General features: G+C 44.1%; 1 protein-coding gene across 1 annotated transcript in view; it reads right to left on the reverse strand.

Moving 5' to 3' along the window:
• lars2 (leucyl-tRNA synthetase 2, mitochondrial) overlaps nucleotides 1–21965 on the reverse strand; it is a 56255-nt gene that overhangs the window by 10394 nt on the left and 23896 nt on the right. Inside the window, exons 4-15 of the mRNA XM_055925504.1 lie at nucleotides 16880–16971; nucleotides 16716–16776; nucleotides 16490–16579; nucleotides 15715–15858; nucleotides 12908–13015; nucleotides 11808–11967; nucleotides 8685–8789; nucleotides 7689–7804; nucleotides 7181–7464; nucleotides 3957–4055; nucleotides 970–1107; nucleotides 613–716 (exon numbers count right to left, since the gene is read on the reverse strand). Of these exons, the coding sequence (XP_055781479.1) occupies nucleotides 613–716; nucleotides 970–1107; nucleotides 3957–4055; nucleotides 7181–7464; nucleotides 7689–7804; nucleotides 8685–8789; nucleotides 11808–11967; nucleotides 12908–13015; nucleotides 15715–15858; nucleotides 16490–16579; nucleotides 16716–16776; nucleotides 16880–16971 (1501 nt within the window). The remainder of the gene's footprint in view (nucleotides 1–612; nucleotides 717–969; nucleotides 1108–3956; nucleotides 4056–7180; nucleotides 7465–7688; nucleotides 7805–8684; nucleotides 8790–11807; nucleotides 11968–12907; nucleotides 13016–15714; nucleotides 15859–16489; nucleotides 16580–16715; nucleotides 16777–16879; nucleotides 16972–21965) is intronic.

A 21965-nucleotide genomic window follows, 5' to 3' on the forward strand; every position in this document is an offset into this window, starting at 1 on the left:
CTTCCAGAAATGTTTTAAACTGGTACCGGGGACCTTCAGACAAATCTGTCTCAGCTTTCCACAGACGTGTTAGCTTTCCACACACGCACACATTAGCGTGTAGCCCAAATCGTTCAGACGCTACAGACAGAAGTTGGCAGAGGAGGCTGTACCGACTTCAGATGAGTCTTGTGAGGCTTGTGGTCGTCCTAGAGCAAAAGGGAGAACACCACTGTGTTCGTGAGAGTCTCATCTTAGAATGGTCATAATAGTTTGTAGGCTTAACTGTTTGGACGCTACAGACGTTTTTGTGAGAAGACTGATTTTCTGGAACTCTCATGGTCTGACAAACACCGCTGTAGCAAAACCACCTTTCACCATAGATGCAGAAGGACAATATCTCTTGCTTAAACAGAAACATTTTCATGGGTATTTTTTGACTATGTTAATTTGATTTCTACGGGGACGCAGAAATTGTAGGCTAAGGGTTAAGACGGTGCTTCTCCATTCTTTCTTCTAGGACCTGACAAGGAAAAACTTTTGAACAAACCTCAGGAATCCATCTGTGAGGGATGTCTACTAACTCTAACCTGTGACTGCAGGCGTGTAAAGTCCCCACCCTGCTGTGCCCACCTGTGAAGTCGATATCGTCTCTCTTCAGGTACTGTCCACTGTCTGCAGCTCTAAACGTCTGGCCCTTGATGAGGCCCTGCACCAGCAGCTTCTTGAAAGGCTCCCTGGATTGGACATTCACATACATTTTTTACATTTTATTTCTGCAGGGCATAATTATACAAACGTTACAAAGACGTTTTGGCAATGGTGCCTTCTTCAGTTAGCTTCCAATTACTTTTAAGTGGACATTTTCACTTGATGTCAATGGGAGACTAAGTACAAATTCAGTTTCATTGGAAGTTAGGATTCACCCCTAAGTGGGTACAACCTTTTGGCACAATAGTTCGATTGACAAGTGAACAATAGTTGCTGTACCTGTGTCCCACTAGGCCCTGATCCCTACAGAAGTGACTGAGGAAGCGTGCATAGTACAGGTGCATAACAGCATGCTCCTTCCCCCCAATGTACACGTCCACAGGAAGCCAGTGGTCTGCCAGGGAGCGCTCAAAAGGCCTGGGATGTAGAGAGGGGGCACAAGTTAGTTTGAGTGAAGTAAACTGTTATCACTCCAATTTATATTTGGTGTTTTCTGTCTATTTGTTATTTTTGAAACTTTTTGTTTTTACAGTATAGTGAGAGAACAATAATCATGGGAAGGGATTCACCAATATAGTAGCTCAACTATAGAAGCTGTTATAGTAAATACGACTACATCATGTGTAAGGTGTCTGGTCTTTGATATTATGTGCAGATATATCCTCTAGGGGGCAGCCTGGGCCTTATGCAGGCTGCACAGGTAGCTACCATAATAACATCTATCCCACAAGTCAGACGAGGGGCATCCTCCTGAAGACACACACACACCCACGCACGCACACACACAGACACACACACAGACACAAACATAAATGTACATCCTGATGATAAGTAATCAGAGCTCAGAGAGGAGAGGTAACCCTCCCTCTCAGATAGATCCTTCAGATAGGAATTGTCTGGTTGTAGATCTGACCAAGTCACCAGACAACAATGAGGAAGAGGATGGAAGATGTTAGTTTGGCCGGCTGGGAAAACACTGTACCTCGGCTAAAAACTCCTAATGCTCCTTAGATAATGCTATATCACTCTGTGTGTGTGTGTGTGTCTCACCTTACACAGTACACACAGTCCTCTCTGCCAGTGGATGATGTCTCAGGATAATTGAACTGGCTAAGCGAATTAGACTCACTGGGCAGAAAATGACCTACCCTCCCTGTATCCTGGTGTCAGGCCAAAAAGACATGCACACGCACACCCGCGCACACACACACAAACACACTAACCTCTTGGTGGCCCCCACCCTACCAAAACCTCAGCCCAGGCCACAGCAAGCCAACAGGATGCGCAAACAGTTTAATTGCTTTTTCAGTTCTGGTATAATCTGTCCAGCTAAGAAATAAAATAGGGAGAGGCCAGCACCCTCTTAAAGCAGCTTTACAGCAGGGTAAATCCATTTGAATTCAATACATTTTTGACAGCATCCATTTTGATTTGTTTCAAGCAGACCACCATAGTCCCTGTGCCCAAGAAAGTGAAGGTAACCTGCCTAAATTATTTCTACCCCGTAGCACTCACGTCAGTAGCCATGAAGTGCTTTGAAAGGCTGGTCATGGCTCACATCAACACCAAGACCCACTCCACTTCGCATACCACCAACAACAGATCCACAGATGACGCAAATCATTGATTGGATTCCAATCAAGATGCAGAAACATCTCAAGGATGATCAATGGAAACAGGATGCACCTGAGCTCAATTTCAAATCTCATAGCGAAGGGCCTGAATTCTTATGTAAATAAGGCATCTGTTTTTGATTTTTTCATACATTTGCAAACATTTCTAAACACCTGTTTTTGCTTTGTCATTATGTGGTATTGTTTGTAGATTGATGAGGATTTTTTATTTATTTCATAAATTTTAGAATAAGGCTGTAACGTAACAAAATGTGGAAAAAGTCAAAGGGTCTGTATACTTTCTGAAGGCACTGTACGTTGTAGCTCAGAGCATATTTCACATCATCTGAGGTTTTTGTGCTGTGTCAGCCATCGGTTGACCACAACATACTCTTGAATACTACTATAATAATACTAATAAATAAATGGTGGATTTCATTTCAATCATAGAAATATAATTCATAGAATGGACCAATTTCTTCAGACCACTGCAATTTAGCTGGTACATCATTGAAATTGAATTGAATTTACATTTTAACAATGAATTACTACCACAAAGATGACCGCTCATTTTAGTACATTTATCAGCCAAAACATGACACCCATCCTGTATTCAAGAGCATGTTGTGTCTCAACCGATGGCGGGTACAACACAAAAACTTCAGATGATGTCAAACAGGGTCTAAAATACAAAATATGCGAATATCCCAAAAATTATAATAATAAATAAAAAATAAGAATTCCATAAATTATAAAATAGTTTGACAACCCTGTTTGTAAGCATTAAAATTATATCAATCTGAACTGTTTATCTTTTCCAGTGATGAAGACTTGGATGTCTCCTGGTATTGTGCCATATACAACAATGAGTCAACTTTGAGCATCTTTATCGCAACTGTTTGGGCATTCAGATCCAAAATGTCACTTTCTGAGCACTTCTATAAATGGGCTAATATGTATGTATGGTTTTGTTCGAATCAAAAAGGGTGCTGTCAAAAAGTGATTGAATTTAAATGGATTTACCCATCAAGGTCATTGAAGGAAAGACAAGTCCTGCCTTTGGGAAATGAATCTCTTTTGTTAAAGCTCTGGGTATCGCCACCGCCCCAGCAGCTAACGGCCAGGAGTTTATAATCTCCATCAGCAGGGAATACAGGTTAACGATATGCGTGCGTGTTTGTTTGTGTATGAAATTGACTGTTTGAGAGGAAGTGGAAAATGGTGCGCTGATGTGTGAGTGGAAAAAACATTTGTCAGTGATTAAATGGACATTGCATATTACATTTGTAATATTTGTCTAGATTCTCGTTGTCTACAAAACATTGTAACATATGCATTGTAACATTACTCGTGGAGAGTAGATTACCTAAGGTGACTTTTATCTCTACTGCGGTTTCATTTTGGAACAGTCCCAAAAAATATCATCTCTAATCTTTCCTTTTAAATCAGTCAGTACCAGGTCCTACAACACTCCCTCTCCCGCTCTCTATCCCTCTTTCATGTTGTAGGACCTGGTACTGACTGATTTAAAAGTAGAGATTATATTTTGGGGGGGGGGGGTTAGGAAGATAGATAAGACAAACAGAGAGCGATACTACAGACAGAGGAAGAGAAAATCCCAGGTCACTTGTTGTGGGGGTCAGTGTATCTCACCTGTCTTGGTTGTGGGGGTCAGTGTATCTGAAATAGTACCAGGAAGAGTCCACAAACGTGTCCATGGTGTCGGTCTCCCTTCTGGCCGGCCCTTTACACCTGACAAGACACAACAGGAGAGAGAGGTCAAATAGAATCAGAACAAACTTGATTTAAAGTGCATTTAAACACTGCACCAAATGTAACAGTTAGTGCTTCAACCTAATTTCTGCAGGAAGGAGATATCGCTGGAGGGAGATATGACTCCAAATGTCAAACACAGTATAATGATTGAATATGACACGGCTCAAGTCTTGGTGGATATTTTGTCATGTAGCTACAGTAGCTAGCTGGTTTGAATCCCCGTTTCTTATTCGTAGTGACACATGAAAGAGGGAAGAGTGCAGTCATTTTAGAAATGATAAACGTCTCCTCCATTATCCTATTGTGAAATTACTTTTGTTAGTTTTGTTTTGTTAGTTTAGTTTGTAGGCATAAAGTGTCCAGAGGACTGGCCTGTGTAGTGTGTATCTAATGTGAGCTGGAACCATCTGTCTGTGGAGGTCATGTCCCGTAGGAGTTGCCACAGTGAGGCTGGAACCACTACACTACACAGCCATCAGATCCCTGCTCCTGTGCCCTGACTAAAGAGCACTGCCAGAGGGACACAGAACCGGCCCGCACCATGCCAGCTTGGTGGGTGGGTGGGTGTGTGCGCCAGCTTGGTGTGTGTGTGTGTGTGTGTCTGTTGAAAGTGCCATCCCAGGCCCTTTTCATCCAATCCAAACAGAGCTCTCTGTACACACTGCTCATCTGTCAGCCTCACTGAGAGAGCAAAACAGGACACTGGCAAAGGCGAGTACCTACTTTCAACATGCCCATTGGAACTGAGAATGTGTCTCACTGTTTAATGAGTCTCCATAGAATAGAACCACCCAGTCAGAATCACCATGCCAGGAAGACAATCAGCAACACTAGAGAAGAACACTACAGCATCATACCTGGTCCCCTGTAGTACAATGTTTTTAATGGCGCAAACAGGCACAAGTTGTCACACACAAGCATATCAACACACCCTCACACTTTTACTCAGAAGGTGAGATTCCCCCTCTTCACAAACAATCACACACACACACACACACACACACACACACACACACACACACACACACACACACACACACACACACACACACACACACACACACACACACACACACACACACACACACACACACACACGCACAATAATAAGGCAGAAGGGTTGCTTAGCAACAAGGCTAAGGTGTAGCAGGTTAATACCCAGGTGCCATTTCATGAGATCAAAATGCACCATCATACCAAAGAGCCTTTCATGACAAAATAGCTGAATAAATGGAAAACCCACACAGAAGAGGCATTATAGTATTCCAAGAATTCCATGTGGCTGCACACCGCTCTCCTGTGGTTTTCCCTCTCTTTTCCAGATCGACCATTCAGGGTACAGATTATTGTCATTTGACAGACAGACAGTTTCAAACTCCTGGGGGGCTGTGATTGCCTGGACACGTGCTATCTATGACTATGGTTCTGTCCTGTCCTGCTGTATATAGGCTGATTTCAGGAATGACTGGGAGTAGCAGAGCTACAATTCCAACCAGATAGTAAAATGAAACTGAAATTGCATTGCGGGTGTGTGTGTGCCAGATTGGGGAAGTATCCCCTCAAACAGATGTGGCATCAGAAGCAAGAACAATTTAGTTCCTTACTGTAATAGTTTTGCATTAATAGCTTTTTTCTCAAGCAAGAATTTATCTAAGACATATGGGAGTGAAGGACCTAATTGGAGGAGCCTAATGGGAGGGATATGTAACATGATAACTAGCTGCTATTGACAGAGAGGTTTGGAACTCTTTGTTATTGGTCTATTAACTTATACCGCCTGGTGATGTCACCAGGCAAGCCAAAACGGGAATCAAAAACACTATCCTGGTGTAGCAAGCTAGCTGGACTAATTACACACAGGGTTCAACTGAGGGGCCAATTCTCAGCAGTAGGCAGACAGGGAGCAGAGACAATATCAGCGGTGGAGGAAATGACTTCTCAAGGGCGAGACAGACAGATAAAACTCCATCTCCCCCACCATCTCTCATCAAACACCTTCTGTACACTCCACCCGACGGTTAATTGGACATGATCGTTGAGTTAAGTGAGTGTTGAGTGAATTTCCTCTGACGCTGTCAACAAGAGATGGAGAGACAAGGAAGAGGAGGAGGAGACCGTCCCTGGATATAGCCGTCAGACCAGACAACCCCATCTCTCTCTCTGTGTATGACTGTCTGGCTGAGCTGTTGAAACAGTATTTCCCTAGTTACTGTACCACAATTCCACGTCCAATCATGGAACTATAATGTTTTTCAAGGAGCAATCTCCCCATGAAGAAATCCTGTTGGTGAGGGTCTTCATCATGAGAAGCTGGGATTGCCCTGTGGACCTTGACCAATAGTAGTGCACTATATAGGAAATAGTGTGCCATCTGGGATGCAACCGCCATTTAACGAGCAGCAGGGAGCATTTTCACACATTTCATTGACAGTCACCGTCTGCCTGTCTCTGTGTGTGGTGGGGGCACAGACATGCCTGGCATGTAGGCCTCAGCTGGTTTATATAACCACTGTGACATCTGTCACTCATTACATAACCCTGGTGCCATGTGTGTGTGTGTGTGGTGTGGGCATAGACATGCCTGGCATGTAGGCCACAGCTGGTTTATATAACCACTGTGACATCTGTCACTGATTACATAACCCTGGTCCCTGTGTGTTAAAAACTAACCGGTATTCATATCCTCGATACACAGTGGTTGAATCACTTTATCCTAACTTTTAGTACAGGTAGAAAGGGGGAACTGATTGAGTAGAAAACTGAAAACAATGGAAATAATTGCCTGAATCTAAGAGCAAGAGAGAGAGAGTTGCTGACTAATCATTGAGAAAGATATACGACCTTGAAAAAATGATTTGATTTTAATATAAGTGGAATAAAGTGAACTCCATCACTTATGTTTGTGAACTAGCTATGAACTTCCAATCCAACTGACAGCACCAGCATTCATTTCCAAACTGGACATTTGACCGGATGGCATTTGATTCTGACCCAAGCTGATGGGTCCTGGTCAAGTGCAGTGCCCTACGTAGGGAATAGAGTGCCATTTGGTATGCAACTGAAGTGTTCTCACACCTCACTCAGTGTCAGTGTGTTCTCACCTGGGACAGGTACAGCTGATCCAGTCATCAGCGTGCTCCAGAGGGGATGCTCCCTTCCCCGTGATGGAAGGTAGTTTGGGGAGGGTGACTGGAAGTTGCTCCTCAGGGACTGCCACAGGACCACAAGACCCACAATGCACCATGGGGATGGGCGTGCCCCAGTACCGCTGCCGGGAAATCAGCCAATCCCTGAGCTTGGTGCTGGTCAGGTGGCCGCCCACTTTTCTCTCTCTGGCCTTCTGGGTGATGGAGTCAAAAGCGTCCTCCCTGCTGAGGCCTGTGAACTACACAGAAGAGGGGGATGGACGGAGAGAGAACAGGATGACAGTTTAGAAGCTCAAACACACATGAATTCAACAAAACTCAACTATTTGCCGATACTTTATTCAACCATAAATAAGGGTCTTCCATTAATAGCCATAAAACAATATGTAGAATGACTGAAATGCTGGTTTACTGGTAACGTTGTGTAGAGTGACAGTGTGTGTTGCTGTGTGTCCAGACAGACCTCAGCAGAGTTGAGCAGTGTGTGTCCTCCACCCTCCTGGCCCTTCAGGACTGGGCTCCAGCTCAGACCCAGAGCCCTGGCCACAGAAGCATCCTCCACACGGCTGTCAGGGATACCTGCCAGGGACACACACGATACATTTGTCACACACACTTGCACACCACCATGTCATTTTATAACACTAATGTCCTGCAATTCTACACATTTTGCAATAGAGCGGAGGCAAATGTTTGCAGTTTTGAATATGATAACTGATAAACAATGAGCCCCACCGCAGTCGTTAATTCAACCTTGCTTCCTATAACTTTAGATAGCAGGCCGCAAGACTGACTTACCAACCTACATTTCTTTTTTGCTGACATGGGCTAATTGAGTGACTGCTGATGCACAACCACATTTCGAAAATACACCTTGTGTATTCTATTATTCTATTAACAGTAAGTTGAGACCCCGACTGAGTTGAAATTGCTCCAAGGGCCTACAAAAAAGAGGGGGCCGTGGGTTGCTGAGATATGGCTAGTTCCTCATGGGTATTGCCTCCTTCTGGACTCGTGGAGTGAGACAAACACCCAAAGCACCAAGCAGGGAACTCCTTCTAGAGAGTTAAAGTTACATCATTCCAACAGCAGCCAAACGCCCAGTGTACGACAGAGACACACTGCAGGCTCAAGGACACACTGGCACAGTGGCATCTACAAACATGTACAGGACACAGGGAAAGGCTAAATGTGATTCATTACATTTTCCTAACCACCGTGCTTCTACATCTGCATTGCTTGCTGTTTGGGGTTTTAGACTGGGTTTCTGTACAGCACTTTGTGACATCGGCTGATGTAAAAAGTGATTTCTAAATACAATTGATTGATTGAAATTTGATTGAAAGAGAGACGAATAAAAGCACAAGAACAAAAGCTCAGAGGTCAATAAAACACAGTGAGTACATGAGTGTATGTGCAAGCCATGTGGACGTTCAAACCCACAAACACATCCACGTACCTATGACAGAATCTAGATGACCTTCAAACTGCTGCTTGCTGGAGATCACCAGGGGAAGTTCCTGACCGGTAAATAGGTTGTGGGCGGTGACCTCTGTCAGGCAGTCTGGGGGTCAAAGGTCAAGAGTCAGCGAGGGAGATCTTCTCCCCTGGTGCCTCATTATCAACAATCAGAGAGGGAATAGAAGAGAGAGAGAGAGAGAGAGAGAGAGAGCGAGAGAGAGAGAGAGAGAGAGAGAGGGCAAATAGATAGTGAGAGAGGTGGGGGAGTGAGAGAAAGAGAGTGAGACAGATAGATAAAGAGAGCCATTCAGGGGAATCCCAATAAAAACACACAGAGGCAACAGGAGAAGAGCAACACATACAGTTGAAGTAGGAAGTTTACATACACCTTAGCCAAATACATTAAACTCCTTTTTTCACAATGCCTGACACTTAATCCAAGTAAAAATTCCCTGTCTTAGGTCAGTTAGGATCACCACTTTATTTTAAGAATGTGAAATGTCAGAATAATAGTAGAGAAAAGTGATTTATTTCAGCTTTAATTTCTTTCATCACATTCTCAGTGGGTCAGAAGTTTACATACACTCAATTAGTATTTAGTAGCATTGCCTTTAAATTGTTTAAATTGGGTCAAATGTGTCGGGCAGCCTTCCACAAGCTTCCCACAATAAGTTGGGTGAATTTTGGCCCATTCCTCCTGACAGAGCTGGTGTAACTAAGTCAGGTTTGTAGGCCTCCTTGCTCAAACACGATTTTTCAGCTCAGCCCACAAATTTTCTATAGGATTGAGGTCAGAGCTTTGTGATGGTAACTCCAATACCTTGACTTTGTTGTCCTTAATCCATTTTGCCTCAACTTTGGAAGTATGCTTGGGGTCATTGTCCATTTGGAAGACCCATTTACAACCAAGCTTTAACTTCCTGACTGATGTCTTGAGATGTTGCTTCAATGTATCCACATCATTTTCCTCCCTCATGATGCCATCTATTTTGTGAAGTGCACCAGTCCCTCCTACAGCAAAGCACCCCCACACAACATGATGCTGCCACCCCCGTGTTTCACGGTTGGGATGGTGTTCTTCGGCTTGCCAGCTTCCCCCCTTTTCCTCCAAACATAACAATGGTCATTATGGCCAACAGTTCTATTTTTGTTTCATCAGAACAGAAGACATTTCTCCAAACAAGTACAATCTTTGTCCCCATGTGCAGTTGCAAACCGTAGTCTGGCTTTTTTATGGAAGTTTTGGAGCAGTGGCTTCTTCCTTGCTGAGCGGCCTTTCAGGTTATGTCAATATAGGACTCGTTTTACTGTGGATATAGATACTTTTGTACCCGTTTCCTCCAGCATCTTCACAAGGTCCTTTACTGTTGTTCTGGGATTGATTTGCACTTTTCGCACCAAAGTACGTTCATCTCTAGGAGACAGAACACGTCTCCTTCCTGAGCGGTATGATGGCTGCGTGGTCCCATGGTGTTTATACTTGCGTACTATTTTTTATACAGATGAACGTGTTAGTTTCAGGCATTTGGAAATTGCTCCCATGGATGAACCAGACTTGTGGACGTCTACAATTTGTTTTCTGTGGTCTTGGCTGATTTCTTTTGATTTTCCCATGATGTCAAGCAAAGAGGCACTGAGTTTAGAGGTAGGCCTTGAAATACATCCACAAGTACACCTCCAATTGACTCAAATTATGTCAGTTAGCCTATCAGAAGCTTCTAAAGCCATGACATCATTTTCTGGAATTTTCCAAGCTGTTTAAAGGCACAGTCAACTTAGTGTATGTAAACTTCTGACCCACTGGAATTGTGATACAGTGATTTATAAGTGAAATTAATCTGTCTGTAAACAATTGTTGGAAAAATTACTTGTGTCGTGCACAAAGTAGATGTCGTAACCGACTTGCCAAAACTATAGTTTGTTAAGAAGAAATTTGTGAAGTGGTTGAAAAACAAGTTTTAATGACTCCAACCTAAGTTTTAATGACTCTTGGAGGGTATACCCATGCACAACTGTCTCTTTCTCTCTCTACACACACACACACCTACCTCTATCTGGACATAAAATAAACATTGATATACCTGTGTTGCACTGTGTTTCAGCTTAGCGTCAGCAAACACTAAACTCAACATCAACATGGACTGCTAACAGCCAGTACTTCTCTATACTACACAGAACAAAAATATAAAAGCCCCATGTGAAGTGTTGGTTCCATGTTTCATGAGCTGAAATAAATAACACAGAAATTTACCATTCACACAAAAACCTTATTTATCTCAAATCTTGTGCACAAATTTGTTTACATCTATGTTAGTGAGCATTTTTCCTTTGTCAAGATAATCCATCCACCTGACAGGTGTGGCATATCAAGAAGCTGATTAAACGTCAACGTCATTACACAGGTGCACCTTGTGCTGGGAACAATAAAAGGCCACTCTAAAATGTGCAGTTTTGTCACACAACACAATGCCACAGATTTTTCAAATTTTGAGGGGTCGTGGAATTGGCATGCTGACTGCAGGGATGTCCACCAGAGCTATTGCCAGAGAATGTATTGTTCATTTCTCTACCATAAGCCACCTCAAATGTTTAATGTTTTAGAGAACCGGCCTCACAAATGCAGGCCACGTGTATGGCGTCCTGTGGGCGAGCGGTTTGCTGATGTCAACATTGTGAACAGAGTGCACCATGGTGACGGTGGGGTTATGTTATGGGCAGGAATAAGCTATAGACAACTAACATAATTGCATTTCATCGATGGCAATTTGAATGCACAGAAATACCATGAAGTGATCCAGAGGCCCATTGTGAGGCCCATTTCTTTTAAGGTATCTGTGACCAAGAGATGCATATCTGTATTCCCAGTCATGTGAAATCCATAAATTAGGGCCTAATAAATGTATTTCAATTGACTGATTTCCTTATATGAACTGTAACTTAGTAAAATCTTTGAAATTGTTGCATGTTGCATTTATAATTTTGTTCAGTAAAATGTACCATTGCTCTGACAGAGTCACAATGGGCCACATACACTAAATATTTACTGTAAGCCATTTTGGATAAAAGCGGCACTTAAAAAATGACCACAGACTGCCAGGTCTGGACAGTGGTTCCTTCCTACCTCTGCCTGTCTGCAGGACTCTCTCCAGGGCTGAGCGGACTGGGCTGGTACCATGCAGCAGTCTGTGGGAGGGGAGGATGGACAGGTAGGCAGCCCCAAACACTGCCTCTGGGCTGGAGGTGTAGCCTGCTAGAGTCTCCCCCGTCTCCTCCCCATTCACCTGCATGGAGGACAGGATAGAGAGACACACACACAGTTTATGGATAAATACATGACAGGAGAGTAACTTGGTTACATTTGTTGTTGAGCAGGGTAAAGTAGGATAGTTAAAAAACGAAACAACACTAGTTGGTAAGAAAAAAAGAACACCTTAGTACGCAATATTTAGCAATTGATCATGTTTTAACGTTAATCAGTTAACATGCTATCGCCTGACAGAAACTAAATTGGCACCAAAAATACAGAATCCTAATACAGCTACTCTAGGAGTCATTTAGTACAGAACACCCTTGACAATGTTAAAGATGTAACGGGACTGGTTCCTGCTTCCCATCTACAAAACCACCGCTGGCACTACTTTTAATTACCCCACTCTGCCTGGTTCTGACTGATTTATGAGAACCACCCTCACTCTCTCGCACGCACACGCACACGCACACGCACACGCACACGCACACGCACACACACACACACACACACACACACACACACACACACACACACACACAGAGAGAGAGAAATTCACAACCCCCCCTTTACCAGAAATTTGATTACAATTTTAATAAGGAAGGAATGCATCAACCGAATACATTTCCTCCGTCTGTTGCAAGGAGTTCTATGACTGGGGTGACTGGAGCTCACAAAAGGCTTTTAGCGAAACCAGTTTAGAATGTCAATACTCTATTCAACATTCTAAAAGTGCATTTGGATAGTTCAATGGAAATAAACACACAGCCAATATGTTTGATTAAATTGCTGCTTGCAGAGAGACGGCTGGTGCTGCTAGCTGAATGAGAATGATGTAGCAGGTGAGAATCTCTGCGCTAATCCTAGTGATACTCCCAGAATACCTTCAAATGTTTATACCTGGAAGACTAGGTAGTCTGAACTAAACCAGGATGGACTGACAAGAAGGAACAGATGAGACATGTGAGTCTAACCTTGAGGTGGAAGTCAAAGTAGCAGCCGGTGCAGTCTCCAATCCAGTTGGCCTGCATGGCCTTGACCCCGTACCACTCTGGCAGCTCCGCCAGGGCGTCCAGGAGGGGCTGGGAGAGAGAAATACATCATAAAAAATGTTCAATCATATTGACGCTAAATAAATCATAAAGACGTGATATCATATTGTAATGTCAGATGTTTAAGTTTAAGTCCCAGATCAGCACATCATTTACTTCTCCTCTTTACCCTGAGAGGCTCTTCCAAAGCTCAGCCAATCTCCTGGCACAACACCAGTCTACCTCGTCTCACATTATGTAGTCAAAGAGGGATTTTAGAAATCCTGACCTCCACACGCCCTACTTATGCGTTTATCGCAAAGCAAATCGCTCATGACTCAACAACAGTTTCATAACGAGAGAGAGAGAGAGAGAGAGAGAGAGAGAGAGAGAGAGAGAGAGAGAGAGAGAGAGAGAGAGAGAGAGAGAGAGAGAGAGAGAGAGAGAGAGAGAGAGAGAGAGAGAGAGAGAGAGAGAGAGAGAGAGAGAGAGAGAGAGAGAGAGAGAGAGAGAGAGAGAGAGAGAGAAAAAGAGAAAAAGAGAAAAAGAGAAAAAGAGAGAGAGACACACACACACAGATTTTTAAAAGGAAGCTATGCATAACAACAAGGTGCAGGCCAGAAAGTCCCAGCTGGGTTCCGCTTCTGTCTGAATGGAGAATATAAAAAGGCAACAGCACCAATTTGATATACCTCTCCCCCACTATCACAACCCATTCCCAAACCACCCTCTGAGATCTCTACCCAACACACTGTAATAACACTAATAACAGCAATACAACCAATACTAACAATGGCGATAAGGAGGATTGTAATTGCAGTGTGTATCAATGTTATTTCACTGTTTCTCAAGCATGGATGGAGAGAGAGAGAATGAAAGACAGAATCGGAGAGAGTGAGAGATTGGTGTCCTGCCATAAATGCTGGTGTCTTTGTGTCAGTCAAGCAGCCTAGCAACAACGCCAGTGTGAGCGTACAGCCTGGCTGCCAGCAGGCTGTGGTGTCTGAGACACCCCGCCTCATGCTGTCACAGCGATGTCACCAAGAACAAACACCCGCTGAGAGGAACGGAGGTGAGGTGGTACTCAGCTCAAACCATGAGAAGAGAAAAAAACTCAACTAAACACTGTTTTTGTCTCCAGAAAAGAAGCGACATCAATGGAGCCACATAAACCTGAGGGTTTAACCAGAGACGTAGGCCTATGGCTGGGCCAATTCCAAGGGTTTCCATGGCAACCTAGCAAAGCTATAAAATTCTATATCAATAAAATGAGGATGGCTAAGGTTTTTTGTGTGTCCGTGTCAATGTCCGTGTGGGTGTGCGTGAGTGTGTGTTTCCCTGCATCTTTTGGATACATGAAAGATTTGATGACACATGCACGTGAATATACCTGAGGCTGCCTATGTAGCAATCTAGCAAAGCTTACTAGAGTGTGTATGTTTGTATGCCTGTGTAAAATGATGAATGTATGTGTAAAGTCTGTGTGAGGCTGGTAATTGAAGTGAATGCCATTGTGTTGATGTACATGACACTACAGTGTGATGTGTTCAAATGAGTGAGTCCATCAGTGTGTGTGATTATGCATGAAATAGAAAACATCTATTGTCAATGTAATTATTAACTGTGTTCATCGTGTGTGTGTGTGTGTGTGTGTGTGTGTGTGTGTGTGTGTGTGTGTGTGTGTGTGTGTGTGTGTGTGTGTGTGTGTGTGTGTGTGTGTGTGTGTGAATCTCAGAGATAAAGTGGAGTGACAGGGTCATACTGCTGAGGCCTACTGGTTAATGTGTGAGTGACTAGTGTATGTCTTTACCAGGGGAAACTGGAAATGTTAGCAGCATGCATGCACACATCAATCAACCCTTATCAATCAAGGCTCTAGCAGCACAGGGAACCTGACCTTCTGGCCCACCAATCAGACCGGTTTGGAAGGCTTCCACTCAGAACCTCTCAGTACCCATCATTCCTCATCTGGAGAGGTTTGAATCAGCACACCTTCAGTTACTCTCACTTCATGTGCCCAGGTTCAAGCTGCCTCTCTGTGTATGTGTGTATGTGTGTATGTGTGTGTGTGTGTGTGTGTGTGTGTGTGTGTGTGTGTGTGTGCGTGCGTGCGTGCGTGCGTGCGTGCGTGCGTGCGTGCGTGCGTGTGTGTGTGCCCATCCCATGGGTGAAATAAATCTCCAGATAGGGTAATTTCAACCCAGAGGGTAGCTGGTAGTGGCTGGTAGTGATTATGAGACCCTGCTGCTGGAGACGTGGAGGTTTCTCATCAGTCAGACTGGCCAGGAACGGCGAGGCCAGCCTGGGAATGACACTCTCAGCAGGCTGCTGATTACACAGCCAGGGCTGGGTTCAAGTAGTATTTATTTTCTTTCAAATACTCTGAGCATTTGATTGACCCAGTCTGAAGTGCCAGATGAGTGGGCTTTGCAGTTTGCACTTTTGGAACTATTACATTGAGTGATCTTACCTGGCACAATGGAACCAATCACAGCTAAAGTATTTGAAAGAAAACAGATCCAACTTGAGCCCAGGTTTGTTCCACAGCCAGGGCTGAAGCGGCTGCCATGGTTTCTGCAGTGATTGACATCGGAGGGGTCTACCCCCCTTCCATTCTCACACAGCCTCTAATGTAGCCAGCCAATCAGATTATGCCAAAAGGCGCAGGTGGTGAGATTGATGTGATAGGACGCCCTTTGACGGGCTTATCACCAATACACCCTCCATGCGCACGAGACACACACACCTACCTTGGCGTAGTTGGTGGTCTTAATGAACCACTGCCTGAGTAATTTCTGCTCCACCAGAGCTCCAGACCTCCAGGAGCGCCCGCTGTCATCCACCTGCTCATCAGCCAACACCGTCTGGTCCACAGGGTCCCAGTTCACCACCGCCTGGAACACACACACACACACACACACACACACACACACACACACACACACACACACACACACACACACACACACACACACACACACACACACACACACACACACACACACACACACACACACACACACACACACACACGGATTACAATTACTACAAATACACACAGACAAAGACAGACATAAGCCAACATCACAGGAGCTGATCAAATCAGAGAAAGAGACAGATGTCTACTGATACAAGTGCCAAAATACCTTGCATCTGATTAAACTACATGACCCCTCCACTACAGCACAGATTTTCCGATTCTCTGTAATCTACTACACAAAATGTGTTTTCCTCACAAAGCCACAGGAGGCTCCTTAGTTACTGAAGACTGTTCCCCAGGCCACTGAGCCTCTGTGGCCTGCCTGAGACTCATCCTCCTGGGGTGTGTCTCCCTCATCCTGCCTCCCTGGAGCTCTACACACGGCCCATGACAATACCAGGGGCATGACTGCATCACATTAGTCCAAAGTGTCTTCATCTCCTCATCAGCAGAGATGGAAAGGAGATGAAGAGAGGAAACCACTTTGGACTATTGAGACACAGCCTATGACAAGGATTGGACAGACTCAAGACCCCTGAATCTACCTCTTTCTGATAGGCCAGTCCTGCCTTGAAGAGCTTGACAAACAGCCACTGGGTCCACCTGTAGTAGTCTGGCAGGCAGGTGGTCACCTCCTGGTCAGAGGAGAGGGAAGCAGAGGGATCCACAAGATGATTCATACACACACGCACAAGAGAAAAGAGTCATCCACCCACACAGAGCCTCCCACTGGAAGGTTAGAGGTGGTGCTCAGCTCCTCCCATTACTCACCTTGTCCCAATTAAAGCAGAGCCCTAGGCTGTCGAGCTGCTCCCGCATGGACTGGATATTACTGGGGACGGAGACAGACAGGGGAGAGGAGGATGTTAGGGGGAATGAGAGAGAGAGAGAGCGAGAGAGAAAGAAAGAAGTTTGTGTCATATCTTGTATTGTACCTCTTCGTCCATTCCTCCGGGTCAAGGCCTCTCTCGATGGCAGCGTTCTCTGCTGGGAGTCCAAAAGCATCCCAGCCCATTGGGTTTAGCACCTAAAAACAGTTACACAGAAATCAGTTACATATCACACCTGGCTGTTCTTCCCTGCCCATTGGGTTTTACACGTTTTACACACAGCCCCCAAGACAACAGTTTCATTCTATTTAAAATACTTGATTTGTCCCCTCGGGCCGGGCATTTACTAATACAGCTATAGCTGTGCGTCAGACAACAGACCGGCACAGATACCATATCATACCTGACTTTTCAGTATATCCCTTTAACACAGGCCGGTTTGAGAGTGCTTACAAGGCCCGAAGGCTGTACAAGAGCATTTGACCGTAATACTGTCGTGCATGCATCTTTAAACATGCACAACAGTGTCTACCTTTTCCATCTCATTATCCATAATCTCTCTTCTATGCCAACCAGCGTGTAAGGCAGAGAGGTGAGGGAACATAACATCTAGTGCATGTAGAGTGGCTGTGCACAGGCCCATAAAGGCCTAATGTTGTAATGTGAGTTATACATTAGAATAGGAGGGGAGGGAACATACTGGCGCTGGTCTGATTGGATGTGTTAAATGGAGGATGGTAATAGGAATCAAGGCCTCTCTGTTTGCATCATCATCATCATCATCATCATCATCTATATTTCATTCACACTAGAATGGGGATGTTGTGTTGTAAGGCATTGTACTTTGCAGCACTAACAGATGTGATCAGAGGTTTATACAGGCTTCCAGCTTTTGCTTGCTTGCTTGCAGTCAGTCAGTCAGTCCCACCCTTCTCCTCCTCATAATATGTTTTCTCACTTATTTCCACTTCTTCATACCAGTGTCTCCCTCCTTCCCTCCGCTTCTCACAACACTATTAAGAATTGATAACCTCTTTTCACCCTTCACTATTCCTTCTTGATCCTTCACGTTTCTTCCACCCATACCCTTACTGAAGAGAAAGAAAACAGAGGAGAGGCAATGAAGGCAGGAGTGGAGAAGAGAATGGAAGAGCAGTGGAGAGAGAGAGAGGTGAGGGGGACAGGAGAGTGGAGAGGGAGTGTGTATCGACTAACGAGTCTGACGCTTCAGACAAATCGGTATCCTTGGTAACTGCCTGGGCCTAATTTGTAAAGCTGAGTGATGGATGATATCAGTCTAAGTGAGCGCCTTCGTGCCGAGGAAAAATATACAGACATTGACTAGAGAAATGAGTATCTGTAGATCTAGAAATATAAAGAAGTCCCTACAGTCATTAAAATAGATGTGCTTGCCGTGTTAATACACTGTTTTTTCAGTTTAAATGTGTCCACTACCTATTGTAGTGAGGAGAACCATTGGCAGACCTGTTGTCGAGAAGAGATGAACTCCTGACGGACAGGACAGGCTGTCTGCCTCGGTTCATTTCTCAAAGTTACATCAGCACAAAGAGACTGTCAGAGGCAAACCATCATCCCTTTTTAACAGTCGATGCGCCACAACAACCCCAGGGCCAAAGTCAAGTCTCTAACTCCCCCACTATGACTGTACTGCCTACATTTAACCTATGGATAACCTATGGATAGAGGAGGAACTAAGAGAGAAACCTGCCCACAGATTGGACTAAGATGTATATTAGGGAGTGACTTGTCCATCCAGGCCAGCAGGACAGCCTGACAGACAGGAGTTCCAGGGGAGGGGGCTGATTTTGGGCATGCAACACATTGGCATGGCTATGCTAAAGTGTATGTGTGTCCACCCACACACAAATCCCAAAAGCTCTGGTTCCATCTGTGAAGAGATGAGCTGCAGGCTGAAAGCAGAGCAGAGCCAGAGGCTGTATAACCACTAAACATCACACCACAACTAGACTACAGGGAAGGGATTTTACTAAACATCACACCACAACTAGGCTACAGGGATTGGGATTTTACTAAACATCACACCACAACTAGGCTACAGAGAAGGGATTTTACTAAACATCACACCAAAACTAGGCTACAGGGAAGGGATTTTACTAAACATCACACCACAACTAGGCTACAGGGAAGAGATTTTACTAAACATCACACCACAACTAGGCTACAGAGAAGGGATTTTACTAAACATCACACCAAAACTAGGCTACAGGGAAGGGATTTTACTAAACATCACACCACAACTAGGCTACAGGGAAGATATTTTACTAAACATCACACCACAACTAGGCTACAGGGAAGGGATTTTACTAAACATCACACCACAACTAGGCTACAGGGAAGGGATTTTACTAAACATCACAACTAGGCTACAGGGAAGGGATTTTACTAAACATCACAACTAGGCTACAGGGAAGGGATTTTACTAAACATCACAACTAGGCTACAGGGAAGGGATTTACTAAACATCACACCACAACTAGGCTACAGGGAAGGGATTTTAATAAACATCACACCACAACTAGGCTACAGAGAAGGGATTTTACTAAACATCACACCACAACTAGGCTACAGGGAAGGGATTTTACTAAACATCACACCACAACTAGGCTACAGGGAAGGGATTTTACTAAACATCACACCACAACTAGGCTACAGGGAAGGGATTTTACTAAACATCACACCACAACTAGGCTACAGGGAAGGGATTTTACTAAACATCACAACTAGGCTACAGGGAAGAGATTTTACTAAACATCACACCACAACTAGACTACAGGGAAGGGATTTTACCAAACATCACACCACAACTAGGCTACAGAGAAGGGATTTTACTAAACATCACACCACAACTAGGCTACAGGGAAGGGATTTTACTAAACATCACAACTAGGCTACAGGGAAGGGATTTTACTAAACATCACAACTAGACTACAGGGAAGGGATTTTACTAAACATCACACCACAACTAGGCTACAGGGAAGGGATTTTACTAAACATCACAACTAGGCTACAGAGAAGGGATTTTACTAAACATCACACCACAACTAGGCTACAGGGAAGGGATTTTACTAAACATCACAACTAGGCTACAGGGAAGGGATTTTACTAAACATCACAACTAGACTACAGGGAAGGGATTTTACTAAACATCACACCACAACTAGGCTACAGGAAAGGGATTTTACTAAACATCACAACTAGGCTACAGGGAAGGGATTTTACTAAACATCACACCACAACTAGGCTACAGGGAAGGGATTTTACTAAACATCACAACTAGGCTACAGGGAAGGGATTTTACTAAACATCACACCACAACTAGGCTACAGGGAAGAGATTTTACTAAACATCACACCACAACTCGGCTACAGGGAAGGGATTTTACTAAACATCATTCCACAACTAGGCTACAGGGAAGAGATTTTACTAAACATCACAACTAGACTACAGGGAAGGGATTTTACTAAACATCATACCACAACTAGGCTACAGGGAAGGGATTTTACTAAACATCACACCACAACTAGGCTACAGGGAAGGGATTTTACTAAACATCACAACTCGGCTACAGGGAAGGGATTTTACTAAACATCACACCACAACTAGGCTACAGGGAAGGGATTTTACTAAACATCACACCACAACTAGGCTACAGGGAAGGGATTTTACTAAACATCACACCACAACTAGGCTACAGGGAAGGGATTTTACTAAACATCACACCACAACTAGGCTACAGGGAAGGGATTTTACTAAACATCACACCACAACTAGGCTACAGGGAAGGGATTTTACTAAACATCACAACTAGGCTACAGGGAAGAGATTTTACTAAACATCACAACTAGGCTACAGGGAAGGGATTTTACTAAACATCACACCACAACAAGGCTACAGGGAAGGGATTTTACTAAACATCACACCACAACTAGGCTGCAGGGAAGGGATTTTACTAAACATCACACCACAACTAGGCTGCAGGGAAGGGATTTTACTAAACATCACACCACAACTAGGCTACAGGGAAGGGATTTTACTAAACATCACAACTCGGCTACAGGGAAGGGATTTTACTAAACATCACACCACAACTAGGCTACAGGGAAGGGATTTTACTAAACATCACACCACAACTAGGCTACAGGGAAGGGATTTTACTAAACATCACACCACAACTAGGCTACAGGGAAGGGATTTTACTAAACATCACAACTAGGCTACAGGGAAGGGATTTTACTAAACATCACAACTAGGCTACAGGGAAGAGATTTTACTAAACATCACAACTAGGCTACGGGGAAGGGATTTTACTAAACATCACACCACAACTAGGCTGCAGGGAAGGGATTTTACTAAACATCACACCACAACTAGGCTGCAGGGAAGGGATTTTACTAAACATCACACCACAACTAGGCTGCAGGGAAGGGATTTTACTAAACATCACACCACAACTAGGCTACAGGGAAGGGATTTTACTAAACATCACACCACAACTAGGCTGCAGGGAAGGGATTTTACTAAACATCACACCACAACTCGGCTACAGGGAAGGGATTTTACTGAACATCACACCACAACTAGGCCACAGGGAAGAGATTTTACTAAACATCACACCACAACTAGACTACAGGGAAGGGATTTTACTAAACATCACACCACAACTAGGCTACAGAGAAGGGATTTTACTAAACATCACACCACAACTAGGCTACAGGGAAGGGATTTTACTAAACATCAGAACTAGGCTACAGGGAAGAGATTTTACTAAACATCACAACTAGGCTACGGGGAAGGGATTTTACTAAACATCACACCACAACAAGGCTACAGGGAAGGGATTTTACTAAACATCACACCACAACTAGGCTACAGAGAAGGGATTTTACTAAACATCACACCACAACTAGGCTACAGGGAAGGGATTTTACTAAACATCACACCACAACTAGGCTACAGGGAAGGGATTTTACTAAACATCACAACTAGGCTACAGGGAAGAGATTTTACTAAACATCACACCACAACTAGACTACAGGGAAGGGATTTTACCAAACATCACACCACAACTAGGCTACAGAGAAGGGATTTTACTAAACATCACACCACAACTAGGCTACAGGGAAGGGATTTTACTAAACATCACAACTAG

The sequence above is a fragment of the Salvelinus fontinalis genome, chromosome 6 (assembly GCF_029448725.1).
Source record: "Salvelinus fontinalis isolate EN_2023a chromosome 6, ASM2944872v1, whole genome shotgun sequence".
Taxonomy (NCBI): domain Eukaryota; kingdom Metazoa; phylum Chordata; class Actinopteri; order Salmoniformes; family Salmonidae; genus Salvelinus; species Salvelinus fontinalis.